Source organism: Anguilla rostrata, chromosome 4 (genome assembly GCF_018555375.3).
Source record: "Anguilla rostrata isolate EN2019 chromosome 4, ASM1855537v3, whole genome shotgun sequence".
NCBI classification, from domain to species: domain Eukaryota; kingdom Metazoa; phylum Chordata; class Actinopteri; order Anguilliformes; family Anguillidae; genus Anguilla; species Anguilla rostrata.
Window position 1 is genome coordinate 18,297,389 of NC_057936.1, and position 20,728 is coordinate 18,318,116.

A 20,728-nucleotide genomic window follows, 5' to 3' on the forward strand; every position below is an offset into this window, starting at 1 on the left:
TAAGAACTTGAAATTTCGGCAGATCATTTTTAGAAGCATATAATTATTTGCACATATTAAAGCCACAGCCTCGGTGGAGAGTGATAAGTTAAGTCACAGGTAGAAGAACAGACACGCAGGCCCCCTAACCCACAACTGTATTAACTGGATTTGAAAGTTGTAATTATTGGCCAGCACAGTCATTATATAAGTCAATGCTGACATTTATGCTTGACATTCAATTATGAGCGCCGATTGGCTTAGCCTACAACTCAGGAAATATGCTGATGTAAATTATGGGTCTTATCAGTCTTTTTGTATTTAAAAAATAAGATTTATGGAAACAGGTCCTTCAAAGTGAAAACGTAATACAGAACCACCTCTCATGAATAAAACAATATGATTTTGGATACAATAAGTATTTATTGGGGAGGCAAAAAGAGCTATAAAAATATAACACCTACATTTTCCCACTTGTAATACAATGCAAAATGACACAGAGGGTTACGGAAGATTTGTGATTTGAAAGTGGTGAGAGAACTATTAAATCCAGCTGTACATTCAGCTATATGCACCCTGTGCCCCCACTGCTGCTGGCTTCCCCACCCTCCCCATTTTTTTTATTTTTACACTCAGGAGAATGGATTTTCTCTAGGCTACCTTCAACCTGTGTTTCTGCTGAAATAGCCCAGTTGTATTGTGCATAATCCAACACATTATTTTAAGCTCTTAAAATAATGCCAATGCATTAATTCATTTTAACAAAAAAAATAGTTTAGCACTTAGTTTAGCTTGGAATTTGTAATGCATTCAATGTTTTCATAAACTTCAAATCTTTCAAGTTATATCTAAATGAATGGACATCATTCGCCCATTGCCTCTTCATCCAGACGCACAAACAGATGAACACAAGTAGATGCATGCTGAAATGCTAAATTTATGTTTGTTTGAACAAATTATCTAAGAACTCCGGAAGGAATGTTGTTCTATAAAAGGGGGCAATTGATTATATTAACAGCGGCAGATTAAGGTGTAAGGTGGCAGTAAAATAAAGTAATGGGAGTACTGACCTTGAAAGGACAATATGTACATTCTGCTGACTTGGCTTATTGTAAGACTTTCTAAATGTCACACAGACACCATTTTAATTATTACTTTGGCCTATGTTTAATTTTTGAATTAAATAATTACAATGAGATCTAAGGACCTTACAATGACATCTATGTTGACATCACTGGAAAGAGAGCAACTGGCAGGGATGCTGATGGGACATTTTATCTTTTAATTTTTAAATGTGAAAAACACTGCCTCTGCAGGGGAAAAGGTCCTTCAATAGGCTAGTCCATCCATTCAAAGAAATCGGCAAAATCTCATTATCTGACCCCTAACATCCACAAATTGTCCAGCTAATACAATTACCATTCCATCATGCAGGCTTTAAATTACATATCTGATTGCATTAACTCCACTTTGTCACTTTGCAATCAATGCATTGTTTCATAGTAATTAACATAATTTAATAACGACTTGAGCCCATGTACAGCAAACATTTGTCTAAGCTGTCTGGGTTTTGATGGCAGAAGCACAAAAACATTAGTTTTTAAAATAACCGGAGCTATTATTCCCATATTTATCGACAATACTACCATTATTTGCATACAGTTCAATGATGTAATGCACTAAAGACTTCTACAGGTTTTTAAAAAAAAATTTTAAACATGACCAGTAGAAAAATGGTATGGAACCAAAATGGAATTTTATCCTGTACCTATTGCTCTTGTGTAATTAGGCAGCATTGACGGCCTCATGTAATTTTGTTTCAACATGAGGAACAATTAAAACATGACTAATAAAATAATACCTCCTAACTGTTCTAATATAATACCTCCTAACTGAATGCATTGATTTAATAGCTCATACACCAACCAACTTCTCATGGAAATATTTAAAAATTAAACAATAATTTCACTCATAAAGCACAGAAAAGATTAAATGAGAAATGACATTAGAGTAATTAAAAGCAGCTAAGTAAAAGCAAGCACTGTAATCAGAGATTTGCATTCCTAATAACAGGTCTAATCAAAACCATCACAGTGAGTGCAAAAATAATCTATTATTATTACGTTATTGAACTAGAATTAAAAACATCTTATTGTTAACTCATTATTTGAAGGCAGAATTGGGGAGTAATGGTTAAGGAGTTGCAAGGAGGTTGTGAATTTTAGTCCTACAGTAGCTAAATGGTTACTAAAAGTGTTGCACTGCCAATAGAGCATTAAAAAAGGCAACGATTTTGTCAACTTTATAATTTCACAAAATGTAAGATATGGAATTTCCTGGAGGACATGCATTAATCACAAGAAATGGCAATGGTCACATCTCTATGCTCTGAGGACAGTTTTGATAACCTTAACTGGATGCTACTGAAACAGTCTTTTTTCGAATTAGTCTCCCACTGTGAATTTCCACCTGTACTATGCTCGCATATCATCACTGTTATATCAGCACCTCAGGGAGTATTGCAGCTGAAAGACGTGGACTGCTGTCATACACTCACACATGAGGCAGCGGCTAATTTTCACACCCAGAGCCACAAATGTTATGCTATGGCATGCTATACTGTTAAAACAAATGGTGATCAATAGGTGCCGACATGGCCTAAAGCAGGAATTCTGGCCTACCTTAACCCACACTACCCAACACCAGTAGGCTCACAACTAGCTACTAATAAATATTAAAGAAAAAGACCATAAATATTAATAAACTTTATGAAAAAAAATGTGACTAAATGCGAGGGGTTTTAGGTTCAGATTATTTATACATTTTATGTTATAAATAGTCATACTTAATTAATGTAAAATTTGATATATTTAGAATACTTCATAGCTATTTCACAAGTATTTTGATTAACGCACAAGATGGAATAGCAACGATTGCACAAGCTGAAAATGCAAGCTTTGACTCCTGTTGACAAATACAGGCCGTGGGCTACACATTAATGGTGTTAATGGCGAAATATTCTGAAAGAAATAAAAGAGAACAATTATGAATAATACAACATTAATTAAAGCTCCAATTTAAGAATCCTGATCTCAAAGCCCTCTATTCAACTTTCCTCATTAAGTGTCAGGACATATTTAATACCACTTCCTTGAGTTCAAATGCTATGTATGTGCAGCTGGCACTGAATCAAAGAGTGATTTAGAAAGAAAAAAACCATGCATTATGTCATTTCAAAGTTCACCAAATTTATAAATATTTTGATACCTACAGCCACCCAGACCACAGAGCAAATTCAAGACTTTGACAATGCAAGATATCATCATATCAAAGGCAAGCATTGAGCCTAGGCACCAATAACCTGGTGGATGTATTTTTAAATGATGGAGCAATTATCAGTTTAATTTCACTTCACCTTCAAGGTGACTGCTGGTAAAATGTATTAGCGGCTTCAAAACAAGGGAAATGCATTTGCTGATTTTAGCAGAAAACCTGTCCTGTGTCACAGGCATTCTGGGATATTTACACCTGGCTGCTGCCGATTTCATGACTCTCCAAATCACGCACAGGGATTATTATTCACCAGCTTAGATGCATAGGCCTCTCTCGAGCTTTACCAACTATGTTTCACAGAGCTTTAATTATCATTAATCAGCTTTCATCAGACCACTGTTGGGAATTTTATTTTTTAATTAGACAAACGTTCATACCCCTTAAGATGGAACAAGCTCTTCGCTCTTTGATTTAGCTCAAGCTCTTTGATTTCTGTTCTGTCTATTATTTTATATCTGTGCATGTGCATTTAATCCACCTCTAAAACAAAGTGCTAAACTAAACTAAAAATTACACTAGGCTCTAACCATTGCAGACAAGACCTCAGACATAGATTTTTATATATTTTTGTTCACTGATAATGCTATTACACTGGCTTAGAAATGTTATTTTCTTGGTGTTGAAGGAAGTTTTTCTTTAGACTCATTGGAAGAAAATGAATATGATAATAACAGATACTCTCTGGAAGAAAATTAATATGATAATAACATAATTATCATTAATTAACATAATAACATAATAACAAATGCATTCAGTATTTCTGATGGGTACAGGATGAAAATATGATGTCCTAACAAAGATACCAGTGGACTGAAATTATGTTGTTAATGATTGCTGCAATGGAGTGGTGACCTGTCCAGGGTTTATTCCTGCCTCTCACCAAATGCATGCTGGGATAGGTGCCAGTCCCCCTTTGACCCCAACCAGGAACCGGCAGGTTAGATAATGGGTAGATGGATGGATGGATGGATGAATGAATGAATGTATGTGAACAGATTGAAACTGTTACATAGAACTGTATGTAGTGTGAGGATTTTAGAGGCCCTCTCATCAGGTTCCCCTATATCCTACCATGCATGGCTCTGTAGGCACAGCCTAAACAGGCAGAGTTGGCTGTGTCGATTGTGTACACAGGAGCACTGAACACATCAGACAGGACCTGCAAAGTCACACAGAAGGAAGAAAAAGTCAGAATTCATCTTTTCTGAGAGCTGCCATGCCTCAGGCCTATAATTTGGTAACATGGACACAGCTAGTCATCTCCCGTGACAGGCAATCTCCACTTGCCTGCCATTTTCATTGAATAATATCACAAAACACTTGACTTGTTGGTCCTCCAAAACTGGAAATTTACTACTGTTTACACTGCTGTTTACGCAGCATCACATTCAGTTAGACAGAGCGGAGATGGGTAATTTCGGTGTCTAAGGGCCATCGTCCCACAGGTTTTACAGTTTCTTTCAATCACGGGTTTTACAGTTTCTTTCAATCAATTGCAAGTAGAAGTACACCGAAGACACCAGGTCAGTTGACTCCCTATCTGTAGCAATAAAACACCATGGCCTTCAAGCTCTTGAACTGCCCTACCATAATACATTGTTACTGATTTTGTTATAGGTCTGAATCTATGATTGATTCAAACATACTCATGATTATGGAAGCTTAAATGTGCCAAAATCTAATCTGAAATTCATAAATAAATGCACACACACACATTAGAATGCAAAAATGTGATTATAAAAATACACAAATGTACTGTACATTCCAACGTGTGTTTTCTTTTAATTAAGACATGATCAATGAGCATCATTTCAAAAAACAATTCTAACATGCATTGCATTTGATTGTTTGTTATCGTGTGTACTACATTTCATTTTGGCACATTCTGTACATGATACATATACAGTAGCATACATATATCAATGCAATTATCATTGCTTTATTTGGCTGACACTGTACACTGACTATCATTGAAGCATAATTTTACATCTAATGAAAAACAACAAGAAGCATATCATATATAATGTTTTTAAAAATCTAAATACTTTTGAAGCTAACATATCTGTTGCATTGGGTCTGGTGAGGCTTACTAATGTACCTAAGTATCTGTCTGCCTGACTTATTGGTAAATTCAGCAAGTAACATCCACACACCCTCTATGAAGCAATGAAAAGACAAAAAGAAAAGGACGTGGCATTTGATTGCAAACAAGCCCAGGGAAAATGGAGTGAGGGCTGAGCATTCTCCTCAGGGTATCAGGACCCAAGGTATGGAAAGGGAGGTTTTTTGAGGTCAGTCTATTTGCACAGCAAATCAAACCAGAGAGCAGCTGCGCCCCTCCAGGAGACAGGAGAGTCAGATGAAATCAGTCTCATCTACAACTTGTGGGCTGAAAACAGGCAGGCAAACTGGGGCAATACCGACAGGCAGAGCAAAGGAAACACTGGTCAAAAAACACAGGCAGGATATTCCACACGCTTCTAGAAAGTTCCAAGATAAATAAATAACCTATAAATAAGGGCTCCACTCACTGTGAATGGTGGCTCCTACCTGTAGAATATCTTTGTTTGAGGAGGCTCCTCCTGTCGCAAGCACTCTTGTTCCAGGAACTAGAAGAGAAAATGAAGAAATGTCATATAAACAAGATACTGAACCTCTGAAAACATAAACTGAAAAACAGATACTGTATGTGAAAAGCCTACAATTAGCTACTGCCAGTAAGTCATTGCTGCAAAAGGTGAACAGTGCTTACTGAGGAAAATAGAGTGGGCTATTTGTTTGCTTTGATATTCGCAATGACCCGAGCACAGAGGTTATTGCAGTGCTCGAGAACCATGTGATGATTACTTGACTTCATATAGAAAACATCAGGAATATACCAATTACTGTACATAATAATATATGTGCAAAGTAGTCGACCTTCAAACTTGCTGTCCATGGACTCCATACATTTTTTTATTTGTGCATTTCAGCAAACTGTCTCCAGGCACTATTCCATATGTAATTGATCCATTCCGGAACATCAAGTATGTTTGAGCTATGTAACAATGAAACTTCCTTCACTTAATCTCTAACCTTTTGTGATACTGGACACCCTACCAGCCAATTAAAAAGAACTTGATCTTCAATCAGAATCACAACCTAGGTTTCAAATATGTTCAAATGCTGACATGGTTGTGGGTGTCTCTGAAAATGAAAAACAATGTTAACAGTGAAAGCGAATATTGATTTGATTTTAAAGCAGATAAAACACAAGCTACTTTGTCAAATAGAGGGCAACTGAGTGTTTTGTTCACTACCACTGAGAAAACGTTCTTGCCAGCAGAGATAACTGTATTTCCTTGGACATATAATATGTAGTGATGACCTCAATGAATAAATAAAAACTGACACAAATCATTCACCTCCTTTATCCAAAGAAAATATTTTTAGCACCAAACAAATGAACAAAGCATGAATCTTCTTTGTGTGTCCAGCAGACTTCATAGTGAATGGAGTCAAACTGAAGTTTGTTCAGCTAACTAAATCCCCATTTAATGTATAATACAGTGACCATGAACTAAATACAAAATGAAGACCGTAGGATAATAAATCCTTGAAAGAGGATGAACAGTAATTAGCTGAAGACTAGCTCCAGTCATACACAATGCAAACAGGGGTGCCTCGCCAGCCCCTGAGGGAAACATCATTAGAGTAGTACCTCTTCTCTCATTCACTTATGGGATTATTCGCTCTGTAAGTAATAAAAGTGCTATCCGCCAGCTCACTCCCCCGCCCCTGAGAGCCGGCAGCCAGTTCCAAATCCGCGACGGGGAGAGCTGAGACGTGAGTCGACAAAAGGTGCTGCACTGAAGAAGCTGCTTTTTTGATGCATGCCTCCACTGTGATATGCTAATGCATGGTAATGATTTCCCCAGCACATGTCTTAGCGAGAGATTTTCACCTCAGTGAATACAATCTTGCTTAAGATGATCAGAGGCGTCTTATTTCTCTGTGAGAAAATCAGCAGTACGTTGCCTGAAATGACCCCACTGGAGCCTCGCGGACTGATATAGGCTCAATTGCTTTACACAACAACAAAAAAAATATGTGGGGGTTGCTGAGCACGCAACGAGAAAAACCAAACCTCCAGCTCCCACTCCTCAACACAGAACCTGTGATTGCTATAATGCAAACATTTTCTTACTCAGGTCGATATATAATGTAATGATCCATCAATCATTGCAGAACTGTACATATGCTTGTTTTAAAAAATAGGAAAATTAGCCAATAACCTAGGGCTACCAAATCAGTGTAATATATGAAGCACATCTTCATTTTTAGCTTTACATGTACAGTGACCAATTATTTTGAAGTTCTACAACAATAGCATACAAGTCATGCTTAATTGCACCAGTCAATCTGTAAGTAGTGCAGCCATGTAGTGTGCATGTGCAACATACTAAGGTAAGAGGTCAACAGGTGCAGAACTAACAGGAAATATTTTCTGGCATAACACATAGAATATATAGCATTACAATAGACAGAAGTACAACTAAAATTATGTAAAACAAGTGTAGCTAGCTGGGTGGCTAGGCTGCAACCACAACTCAGTCAAATTGGTGTGATCAGGTGTGCCGTATGGGGGGTGGGGATTGGGGAGGATGGGGAGCGGCTTGGGGGTAGGACAATTCCAAGGGCCTTGACTGCCAGATGTCCTCAAAAATGTGGTGTAATTGTGCAGGGATTGAGTGGCTGAGGGTGTTGGGGCCAAATCCCTGACAGCACCCCCAGGCGTAATGTTGAAACAATCAAGTTTCATAAACATAGAATCTGTTCTCACCAAAAGGTCACTGACAGGCAGTTAGCAATGACCTTCTGTTGAAACACAGAAACAGTTTCATGTATTTACTGCTAGTAATTTAGGGCATCCTACACATATAAAAATACAGCCTTAAACAACAGCCAGTTTAACAATGCTAGTTAGCTACATTTCCTACAGTTAACAATTCCTTACGTCAAAGGCATATTACGCAAGATTCTTAGCTTTGTTGTGGTCCTGTGTTTACAAAAAAATAAGTCTTCTCCTCCATCTTCAACCCCACCCACTCACCCAGAACTCCTGAGTTTGACCATCTAGCTTCCGAACGCAGTTAGCTGGATAGCTAAAGGTAACATTATTTACAGAACAGAAAGAATGCCAACTCCACATCCCTTTTCATCCCCTTTGTGAACACCCCGCAGGCTCTTTAGCCACACCCTCCTCTCCCCACACAGAAAAGAGCATCACGCCCAGAAACATCCCAAACACATTTTAGAAGAAGAAATACAGGTAGGTGAGCACATATTAGACAAATGTGCACAAAGACAGAGACAGCCAGTGCAATGTAGATAGTGTACGACTTACACTGTTTAATTTCTGCAATATTTTAATTGCTGCTTGTCGCTACAATATATTTGCATTATTAATATTTCAAACAAGATTGGCAATGTTACAGTGATACTCGTGCAAGGTAGTAGGTAACTAACCAAGCCATTCCCTTTTATGTATCACATGCAAATCATAAATAATCATGGTTAGGTTGTGTCAGCAGCCAAATGTCTAAACAATTGGTAAATCTACCAGTATACATTTTTATGCATTGTTATAAACAGTTATCTGTGTTTCCATCTGGTGTTTAGCATCAAGATATTCCATATTAATCCCAAAATATATCTAAGGCAGTGTCCCTATAACAGTAGAGGAAAAGAAAATCCATGCTACTTCTACCACCATGTAATCTATCATTGTTCTACTAGGAGTATCAGTAACCACCATAGAATGGGCAATTTGCCTGGTAATTTCATTAGAAGGCATGAGTCATTATTATTATTATTATTTCATTAAATAAATAAAAAATAATAATTAAGGCAATAACATAAGCTTCTAAAAAAGGGACGGCAGCAGTGAACAGAACAAAATTGCACAGTGCAAACCCAAAGAAATAAAAAAGAACAGCATCCATGAGGTGGGATTCAAGGTAATGGGTTATTTATACAGTATGACATAATTTGCAACTTATGCTGAGATCACACAATAAGCAGAAGTTGGCACTTGTCACACATTTCAAAATGCACACAGTACAAGAACCTGAAAGAAAAATGAAAAATGGCATTCATGACTTAAGAGAAGCAATTCTTAGTACAAATATACCCTGAGAGAAACTTGATCATTTGAAGTATATGCTAGAAAATGTAATAACAAAAACTTAATAATGGAGGTGGGAGGTTTACAGAATCACAAGTTATCTGAGGACAACATATGTACCAAGATGTGCCTATCCCCATAATAGTCGAAAGAAACATACAAAGCTTACAGCATACTGTTCTTGAATAGCATAGCCACAGTAAAAAGGGGTCTCTGGACAATACATAAAACTTTCATGAAAATCACCAAAATTGCATCACCTGCTGCAAACTAGATGAATACACTGGCTGAAACCAAGGCTGCTGAGTGGTGCCCCGGCTAAAGCGATAGTGTTCAGAACAGTAAATCCTGCGGGTCTCCCTGTCCCTGCAGTGAATGAAGTGCACACCTCAGAGGCAAATACTGCACAGTTCAGCTGGACTGCAGTCATAAGAACCAGCAGCTGGCAGTATGCGCTTCAGAGGAGAGCAAAACTAGTCTTCCCCGAATTTAATTCTAGCATGGATTCACTATAAATTCAAAAAAATTCTGAGATATTGGACGTGGTTCGCAACAAGGAAGCATGACCGATATTTTGCTTTTAAAAATCAGTTCCTATAATTATGAATCTTCCGCACACCAGCTAATTGAGTTATAAATATTGAAACATCTCAGAAATGACACTCCAGTGAATTATTCCCCCATGTCATAATATCTTGTGGATATTTTATTAGAGTATCTTAAGTAGAGTATCTTAAGCCTTTAAAAGGTCTTAGTATGTAAAAATGTAGAGGACAAATTGAGATCTGCAGTCTAGATATAGCTAGCTCAAGTCTCGACTATGCCATCACCTGACCATGACCAGGATTATGCAGCACTTGAACACAATATTTTAGTGTTGGTTTTCAACACTGAGGATGGAATGAAATCAGTCAGGGTACCTTGGGTTGCTGCTGCAAAAGCTTCCACTAGCTACCCACTTCTCTGATTGACCCAATCTCCCCTCTAGTATAGTGTGTGACTTGTAGTGTGGAAAATAGTCCGAGTGCACATGCTCCACGCACCAGATCATTGCACAGCTGCTGATTCCAAAAAATGTAAGAGAGGATAAAGAATTCAACATACATGGCGCCCCCTAACTAACCATATAAACATTACACTGTTTCCCCCTGATAGCATTACTGACTGTAATGATTCATCTGAATTGTAGTTACAGACAGCACAGAAAAGTAACAAAAAATTTGAATGGTTCTTCTATACTGCATTAAAGTGCTGTAGTTCCGCTATTTCTGCAAATAGAGGGTAAGAGCTGTATGTGGCTCAAATAGAGACTCTTGAATTAACTGCAAAGTCACAACTGGTATAGGATTCAGAGGTGTGGAAAGTATAATTCAAGCAACCAGCCTGAGATTCACAGGAAATGTTTGCATGTTCACAGGAAAGGCCTAAGCTCACAACCTCCTATTAGACAGGTCATCCCTAAAAAAAAATATATTTTTTAATGGAATTGTAAAGTTGGTCATTCCGTGGTAAAGTTATTTTCGTTAAGTATAACGGTACGATCTCAGTAAAATTGGCCATAAATGAATACAATGCAATGCTATTATATGAATATGTATGCTATTTTCCCTTTTCTGAAAATATTGCTGAAAATATCATAATTATAATGACATTTTCATAATTGCATTCAGGACCATGATAACAGAAGTGCTTAGACACACTAATCTTTAGTCTGGAACATAAATTTTTGTCTTTCATTTTCCCAATTGTCACTCATTAAGAGATTCAACCTCTGTTTAAGAGTATCAGCATTTTATTGCAGGGTGAAATCCAATCTAAAAAGGTCTCATTCTCTCTTCTCCTGAAACTTAGATTCTTAAGATTTTTCCAAATATAATTTTCAGTATGAAAAAGGCTTTGCCAAACTTTTACAAAATAGAAATCGGTAGAAATCAAGATATTTAGATTTAGATCAACCAGACGATTTTGATACAATTTAATGTGTCTTGGTAGCCAGTGTTTTAGACATTAATGAAAAAGGTGGAGTCTTGATGCTCACAGCTGATAGAAATATGACAAGGTTTCTGCTTTGACATACAATGTGGGTTTATTCAGATGTTCAGGATATTCAGACCCCTACATCCAAGGCACACTCCACACATCTGCACTTGCTGAGGAAGGCAAACTCCCTCTTTAAGTGCAGCTCTCTCCCTCCCTCTCTCACACGCACACACAAATGCACACACGCACACACAGCCTCTCTCTTACACACACTTATTATAACCAAACACACCAGCAATAATGGAGTACCACCCCTTCTCACACTCTAACCCTAGTTACACTGATCTCACTGATTAAAACAGTCTTCATTTCCTAACTGCAGCTCCTGTAGCTCCAATCCATCAACACATATTTATCTGACGTATTTCCCACAAGCAAGCTGTAAAAACAACACCTTCTTACCAGTCTAATATTAACATCAAGTGATGTATCCAGCCCTTCTTCATTTTTTTGTTATCCTACAGTAAACACATTAAAATGCATACCTGAGGATGGCAGCTTGATAATTCCAAAGAATAAGGGATACCATGCCTGTTTCTGCATGCTTTATACGTTGACATTTTATTTTTGGTTGCGTGTCACTTTTTAATAGTGTCTGAAAAACAGGATATCACCTTCATGATTAACTCTAAAGGCCATGGTTTCTCCATTACGTCCAAATATTTAATTAAATAATGTAAGCAAATTTATACTGCTGATGGTTGAGAAAAACAAGAACCTCATGAATTTTAAATACTATTTTCTTGGAGCGCCGTAGCATCTCATAAAATAGTTTCTGTTGAATTTGTTTAAATTTGCATAATAGCACTGCTCGACAATAGGACTAAAACAAAGAAAGTGATTTCTACTTTCATCACGTACAAAAAAAGTACTAAATGAATATAACTGACAGGAAGGTGAGTGGTGTGCTGCAACAATGACTGTAGCAGTATCCTTGCTAGAAGGTATCTGCAGTATGTTCAACAAGAGACCACAGCTGAATAAAGAACACCCGCTATCCCCAATGGAGAAAGAGGAACCAAAGAGCAAGTTTGGCTTTGGACATACAACCGATTTGCTTTTGGCACCAAACTTGTAAAGTATGTTCTTTGATCAAGTTCATTTTTAAATTTCATTCCAGGTATACACTCCTATCACATTTTTTATTTATTTTATTTTTTTGTTTGAAAGTGATCCACACAAAATCCACACAAAATAAAGCTGTACTATTATATTCCCAAACCACTTTGATAAATTCTCCTCATGGACAGCTAAAATTGGATTCTGCTGCCCATCTTCATCCTAAAAGGAAGGGTGGTGGGCTATATCAAGCCAAGTGTCAGTGTGGGCTCCTTCAGAGAGGGGCAGTAATTGCAAGAAAGCAGGAAAGGAATCCATCTTCATGACATTATTAGATTCCCACACATTTTTTGCGAAGGGTTTACTTACATGAAAGACCAGTTTAAAAAAAAATAGTACTTCAAAGGGACTGGTTCCTTTTCCCATTATACAAGGAAAACCCTCCCTGACTATACCATTATGATTAATGCATCAAATGTCAATACTGTAAAACCATGCACGATGACAGATTTAAAGTAGGTATTACTTAAAATGTTTGATGCGTCAGATTCTTTTAAATTGCATCAGTGTTGAGTTTTAAGTCTATTTTCTGAGGCAAATATTCATATAAAGATATTCACTATTCAAATCATGAATACAGTGAAAATACACTGCCACTTTTAAATTGCATTGAGCATTGATAAAATCTTTGCTGAATTAATACATATTATTAGACATCATTTGAAGTCTCTACCCAGTTCAGAAGTCAGTAGTCCACTGGATGGACTAGGCTATCAATTCTTATCAAAAAATTATTCTACCCCTGCTTAAATTCATAAATAAAAGAAAGCTGAAACACATTGGTAGGCAAAAGATGTAGAGAAAGGATGCCAAAGGTTCAGTTGTTTTCTGTTCAGCCTCTCTACCTAGACATCTAATAAAGTAGACAATGACTGTCATAACTTCAAGTCTTTTCAAAGCTTACAACTGAACTTTGTGTTCAAATAATAATTAGGGTTTAACTGACTTACTTTCCTTCAGACAAATGTAACTGACAATTGCTTTTGCCACTTATGGCAAGCGCTGACATTGAACCCAAATACAAACTGTACATTAAGCATTTACATTTTTAAAAATGTCTTAAAATGACAACATTTTCACTGATTTTCATTGGTACACTTAATGACCTCTCTGCTTAGCCAAAGGACACAGAGTACAGTTATGAGTATGTATTTATTTTTAGATATAGTTTTTTAGGAAATATTGCATCCATACATTGTCCCATATGTAAATTTGATTGAAAGGAGCATTGTTTAAATAGGTATAATTACAACACATTTTATAATTACAATGTATAATTACATCACATTCCCTAAACTTTCATTTGGCTGTTTGAAAAATAGTTTTAAAAAATACATTTTTAAAAATTATATCTGCTAACTTTTTTGCACCTTTATAAACACCTTCAAAAAAAGCGACCTAAAGCTCTCATCTCAGTGAAATCTCAAGCCCTGGATCAACCTCTACCAAGACCATCATTGACAAGTACTTCAGCCCTTAGCCTAAATCCAAATGTCAAAACAACTTGAGCAAAATATAAAATACAAACCTTCAGTCAAGCCTCCACCCTTCCTCCCACTCACAAAACAGACCTTTATATATGTCTTTTGAGAATGTAATATCATCTCTGACAAGTTGAATCAAGTCATTCAGTTTTCCGTTTGAGGTTAGTGTCTTTATGTCCCCCCATCCTATCTGTCCACTGTAGGGTGAGGGGAGCTGGGGATATGAAATTGAGTGTGCAGCCATTTGTGCCTTTTGTAATGTCAAACACGGCTATGACTCAGGAAGCTACGGGAATGCGATTTCAAGCTGTAGAAAATCTTGAAATTCGTTCAAAAGAGTCACCAAGGTTAAGGTTAACAGAAATGGTTCTTCATGTTCTTTGAGCAATCCAATCCAAGTGATGAAAAATTTCTGCCAATCCAAAGGATGGTATTGAGAAACTGGACATAGACTGTTGGATTTTCAGTAGAGCATAAGGCTTCAGGGACATGCCAACTCAGACATTATGGATCAGTGACCTTGCGGAAAAATGAGTAGCTGTGACTGAAATGTCATGGGGCAAACGTCCAGCAAAGGTTCAGTTAAAAAAAAAAAAAAAATCATTTCAAAATATGTCTGAAAACATTAAAGCTACAGGGTTGCCAGTTATGGTATCCTTAGATGTGGCACAAATCTTTATACATTGACTTTTAAGCTGCTGTTGCTCCTTTAACGAAATTTAGCTGCAACTAACTGCCCGCCTATACAATATCAAGTGGATCAGAAAATTAGCTATCTAACTAGCAGGCAACCAAGCCAGATTAAGAAAGCAATATGCAGCATAAAGATGCTTTTAAATCTCCTTGAATTTGTCATTTAGGTTGTTACACTCCATCCTGACAAGCATGTGCAAATATTGAATTGCCTATGTCCCATAAGACTACAGCTTTGATGCACAATTTGTTATATTTTACCAGTTTATTTAACACCAGACTCATCAAACAAACTATTTTCCCATCCTTTGAAGGAAATAGAAATTGGTTAGTGAATGAATAATTGAGACAAGAGCTTTTTCTTTTTCTATTTTTTCTTTTAACACAAAAGATAAGCAATCTTGACTTGCCACAACTCGCATAAAAAACAACACAACTCGCATATTCACATTATCAACATACGTACAGTATATGCTGATAATGTGTTCATTAACAGAAATGACAAGTTAGTTGGTCACCATTGTATCCTATGCAACTGTTTAGTGCTTCTAGAATATTAAGTAGCTCAAAAGCTTTAATTTACATGACGTTTTCACTGCAGTTAAACCCTCTCACACAGTTTTACAGAATGTTAATAAAGCATATTGTAAAAGAACATTTCAGTATTATGTTTTGTTCTGGGCCCCTTGAGCAAGAACATACCTTGAAACCTTGGTGCCACTGCAAGTGAAGAATTGAACCCTCCATGTTATTCACTGCATTAATACATTTTCTTTCATTTGTGTTAATATTCGAGCAAAGGAAAATAAAAATAATTGTCATGGCATGCATAACATCTTAACAAAGGAATCTGAAATTAATGCACAATACCTCAAAGTTAACTGAAGCTTAAATGAATCACATCATACTTCATAAAGCTCTGCTGAAGCAACATAGATTTTCATGAACATAATTTCAGCCACAAGCTAGCTTACAGTTTTGATGAATGGGGAATTGCTGTGAATAGATCATGAAGCTTCATAGCATGTATGGAATGAGATGAGCTTCCATGAGTTGTTCTGAATACAGATTGCTCAGGTACAGATTGCTCAAGTACATTAATGTAGAGCCTGGAAAAAATCATTCTCAACAACAGCTATTTATTATAGCAAAAGGTCCTCACAGTTATTCTGATTATTCCGTTACCTCACAGAAATGACAACCGCATGTTTTCGGGCAGAAATATCCATTTTCCATAACATTCAGAACACATTCAGAAATGCTATTTGTGGTTCACCTAAGCGGCTCCCCTTGACTCACTGGTAAACGCTTCAGTTCCTGAATCATTACATTACATTACATTACAGGCATTTAGCAGACGCTCTTATCCAGAGCAACTTACACAACTTTTACATAACATTTTACATTGTATCCATTTATACAGCTGGATATATACTGAAGCAATTTCGGTAAGTACCTTGTCAAGGTAACGCAGTGCCTACGGAATCAACCTGGACCTTTGTACAATCCGTTCTACCCACTGTGCTACATCGCTCGCGCAGTTGATCGCGAATCAACTGGGAATGGGAGACAGCTTGTATTACTTGCAAATGTTAATCACCAAGAAATTCAAATAAATTTTATTGATGGGAGTATTTTTTTTAGCCGCTTAGCCCTCTTTGCTGCAGTAATTCCTGAGGCCAATCTTGTTAGCCCCCTGCTGTCAATACCGTGGCATCTACCCTCTTCAGAGCTCTACAGGAGGACAAGAGCCACTGAAATAAAGGCAGAAGTAACCTATCTGTCCGACTGCAGCCAATTACTATGGAATATTAAATAACTAGAGATGATCTTCAATAGGGATATAGAAAGTTGAATCTCCATACGAGACACGCATGCACACACACACACACAGGTAAGATCATTTCTGTGTTTGCCAGTGAATTCCATCATGATTCTTCACACAGCACTACCACATGAGGACTCTTCATCCCTTCATCATCACATATTTGATAATGGGTACTCTTTTCATTCTGATCCAGATTTATTGAATTGAAATGACTACTCAGCATCAGGCAATCCACATCAATGTAGTGGGACACAATAATGTTTAAATGCAAACAGAATGGATTTGCCTTGTATACATACTGTACTCTTTACTTCCAAAAAAGTGAAGATGAGAGATGTCAGTCAGTCATAACATAACATAACATAAATCTCCAAGTCCAAACAGAGTATCTGCATCTTCAGTCGCATTGCAGAACCAGTCCCAGACAGTTTAAAGATACTGTATCCACACAGCTCAGTAGATCGGTATCGGCGTCAAAAAATGCGGAACGGAGCATCCCTAGTCAAAAAGGGTTTCAATTCCTACACAGTTCACCTGACTATTTTCATTTTAGTTCCTTAAAAGAACTTTTTCAGTCTTTCACTGTTCTGTTCACCACGTGATACAGTGGCCAACCCCAGCCCTGCATCACTATGTCACAAGCAGCCATGATCGAGAAGTTTTTATTCCAAATAATAAAGAACAAAACTGCAGCTCAAAAACAAGGTCTTACCAAGGCATAAAACATCATGCTGTTCACAATATTGAACTGTATCAGTGAAAAGTCACAAAAAATCTATTGTTTCATTTCATGAATGTGTGCGTGAGTGTTTTAGCACGAAATGTACAAAACGTAATGATCAGGATTTAAATTTACACCACTAAAAATAGAAAGGGATCTGTTTTCACTATTGTGTTGGCTTGAGACATTATTGCGTAGGTTTGAGTGTACATTTCAACAGTTTCTGACTGTATTGTTATCTATATCATCAAAAGATGAAAGGAGCCTGCTTACTTATTTATATTCCCATGTACTGTGATGTGGGATGCCTGCTCTGATTTGTATTGACCTTCAGAGAGAGGAGCAAGAAAGGTTTCCCAGGCAATTGCATCAGATCAGATTTACCAAGATGACCACAAAGGAAAATCTAGATGAACACAAAGTAGATAAAAAATTAGATAATCTAATTTCTTTGGCAAACACATTTTAAAGTGTTTGTTTAGAGTGTGTGTTCCAAATTTCCTTTTAGGTTTTTGAACAACTGTATCAATATTTTGTTTCTTAATCCATGTGTCCTGAATTGTTCTGGATATATACTGTAGAAGAAGAAGAAGAAATGTTTCTGTATAATTCTTTTTGACACAAAGTGAAACTGAAGTTAACTGCAGGACAAGGTTTCTTTAGGGGCAAAGGACAGTAACTATCAACTCTGTACAGAGCTTAATAAAACTGCCAATGTTTCATATTAAGCAACAGGCCTAGACAGATTTAGCATTCATACCCATAACATCTATGTTCAGATGAACTTTAGCTTATTCTGTGTTGATTTTGTTCTCTATTCATTTCATCCATATCTTTAGTATAATGCTGCAGTGTACAATCAGATAATTCTTTGCAAGGCAGAACAGACGAACAATGAATAATTGTCTTTTCCTTTTAGCCTTAATACACATTTTCTAAGATAAAGCATATCATAATTCAAAACAATTCACACTGTGCTTGGACATTTTTCAGGTATATATTCTGAAATAAAATTCAGTGCAGACTAAATTGGCCCATCAATACTTTTCATACCATTTTAATCATCAATATTTAAATCTTAATTACCATTTTGCCAGCCTGGAAGTATGCTGATGTGCATGTGTCTGTGTATGCTCACATGCTTGTGTGGGTATGCATGTACATTTAGCCAGCACATGTACATTTTCTTAAATGCCTAATTATTGGAAATGCAATTATTTCACAACAGCTGCTCACTGTTGACAATTTAACTCCATGATCATGACCATGCCATATGCTAAGGTTCTGACCATCACCATAACCCTCTCTTTCAGAACATTCCCAAGCCTTTTCAATTCCAAAGACTACACTGTCTGTCCCTGCTGCTCAGTGCTGAGGCTCCTGTATCAGGTGTGCGTGCCTGTACTTCGAGTGACACTCGAGGTGGTTAAAGGCCAGGAGAAAGAGTTCATGGCCTTCCAGCAGCATCCTCTGCTTGAGAAGCACCGCATTCTTGCTTTGCTGGAAACTAAAATGTTTCGCTGGGAATCATAAAATTGTGCGAGAGCGCTTGGTGCAGCCAGGTCAATACAAAAGGAGAAAAACTGATACCGCTTTGCGGTTCTAATTGTGTATCCCTGCACAAGTTTGATCTGGGAGGCAAAACTAGAAGAAAGGGTGAATGATAGACCAGGATGGAATTGGGCCTTCATTACACTGCAGTTCATGGCATTCAAGGCCCTACAATGTGCAGGGCTAATGGCAAATTTTAAGTGCGTTTTCATCACTACCACTTATACAATTACAATGCAGATGTCTGTTTGCATCAGATCAATTACAAATATTTTTGCTTTGAGTAACACTTGAACATCCTTTAAACAAATGCTTATAAATCAGACTTCACCCATTGAGTCTCCATGGGCTTGGTAAAAAGTGTTTTGAAGCCAGGGAAGTGCACTTTGTGGGCGCAGCCATGTTATAGAAATTGGAGCCAGAGAGTGAGCAGTAGGAAAAAGGGGGACCCTTATATGGGCATGAAGTCCGGTGGTCCATTAAGCACGTGAGATACAGTGACTCGGAAGTGATGCAAACTGTCACTGATTTGTCCACAAAATATTGAAATACAGTACAAATAACACAATAACTTAACACATGGGTAGACATTAGACAACAAAAAAAATGCGTATTGCGACTACATTTTCCAGTGGGAAAAAAGAATTACTTGACCGTATTATTACCATTGGCTAACAGTGAAATGGGTGGCTGAAACACCTACACTGGAGCCAACCAGTATAGTGACTAGTATAGTGAGTAACATTTCTCAAGAAAACCAGGATGTGAGCTTAAAAATGCAGTCCAGTTTTGGCCGCTTGTTATAAATACAGATGAGACAAGCAGAAAGAGAAAGAGAGAGAGTGAGGGGGGAGAGAGAGGGAAAGGAGCACTCACTGATTTTATATCCCAGCTTTTCAGCATGGACCCTCTTTGCCAGGAACTGTCCCTCGACTAATGCTCGGATTTCAACCTCCTCTGAAAATCCTGCTACCTGCACAAACACAAAGGTAGCTTAGGTAACATGAGAGGGGTGAATCCTGCACAAAGACCCCTTTGACTTTGAAAACCATCCCAGAATGCAATGCTGTTGCCTCGCATGCCCTCCATTCCCTCACTTCATTCAAACATTAACATGACTTCTTTTAAAGGGATATTTCACTTTGGTGTAACACAAGTAATTCTGTGCAGCTAACCACATTATATTTGCACAGCGTTAATACCAGCAACATCAAATGTCCCTATTGACCGTTAACAGCAGTGCCTCTCCTCCCGGTTTTCCATCTCCCAATTCACTTCCATTCATTTTCGTGACCTTGTCTAAATGAATCCCTTAATATCCCTTTAATCTGTCAACTTTTGATAGTTTGTATATACAGAGCAGGCTAAGCACAGGTGTCTCCTGCAAGCTATTTACTTATATATTCATCATCTATGTCACTGTCTATAAAAAAATTGTAAATGTGTACCCATGTTTGTTCAGGCATGCACAGTCAATTATACCTTTTCAGTTCATTTATCAGTCTGTAATGTGATCAACCTGAAATTTGTGTCCATTTAATTGTTTTTCCGCCAAATTATGTATGCCTCTTTGCCTTTGTTCTAAATCTGACATGATTGTTTTAACTAGGATCAATGTTTAAAAATAATTTTTTAAAGTATTGTCTACCCTTCCGTTCTTCACAGACGTTATACACACACCAGGGACCGTGCGCTCACCTTAGTGTTCTCTTCATTAAATCTGTGAACCCCAGCAGTAGGTGGTGTGATTTCCATCGTATCAAAATAGATGCCTGAGAGCAAAAACATCTCATGAGGTAATGGCTGCTTAAAAC

At 37.3% G+C, this 20,728-nt stretch overlaps 1 protein-coding gene across 6 annotated transcripts in view; it reads right to left on the reverse strand.

Annotated features, from left to right (window-relative positions):
* The window catches only part of xylb (xylulokinase homolog (H. influenzae)), a 56,059-nt gene that overhangs the window by 18,116 nt on the left and 17,215 nt on the right, over positions 1-20,728 (reverse strand). For all 6 annotated transcript variants that reach the window (XM_064331093.1, XM_064331090.1, XM_064331089.1 and 3 more), the window contains 4 exons: positions 20,613-20,686; positions 19,791-19,887; positions 5,863-5,921; positions 4,384-4,471 (listed from right to left, as the gene is read on the reverse strand). In XM_064331093.1, coding sequence (XP_064187163.1) covers positions 4,384-4,471; positions 5,863-5,921; positions 19,791-19,887; positions 20,613-20,686 — 318 coding nt within the window. The remainder of the gene's footprint in view (positions 1-4,383; positions 4,472-5,862; positions 5,922-19,790; positions 19,888-20,612; positions 20,687-20,728) is intronic.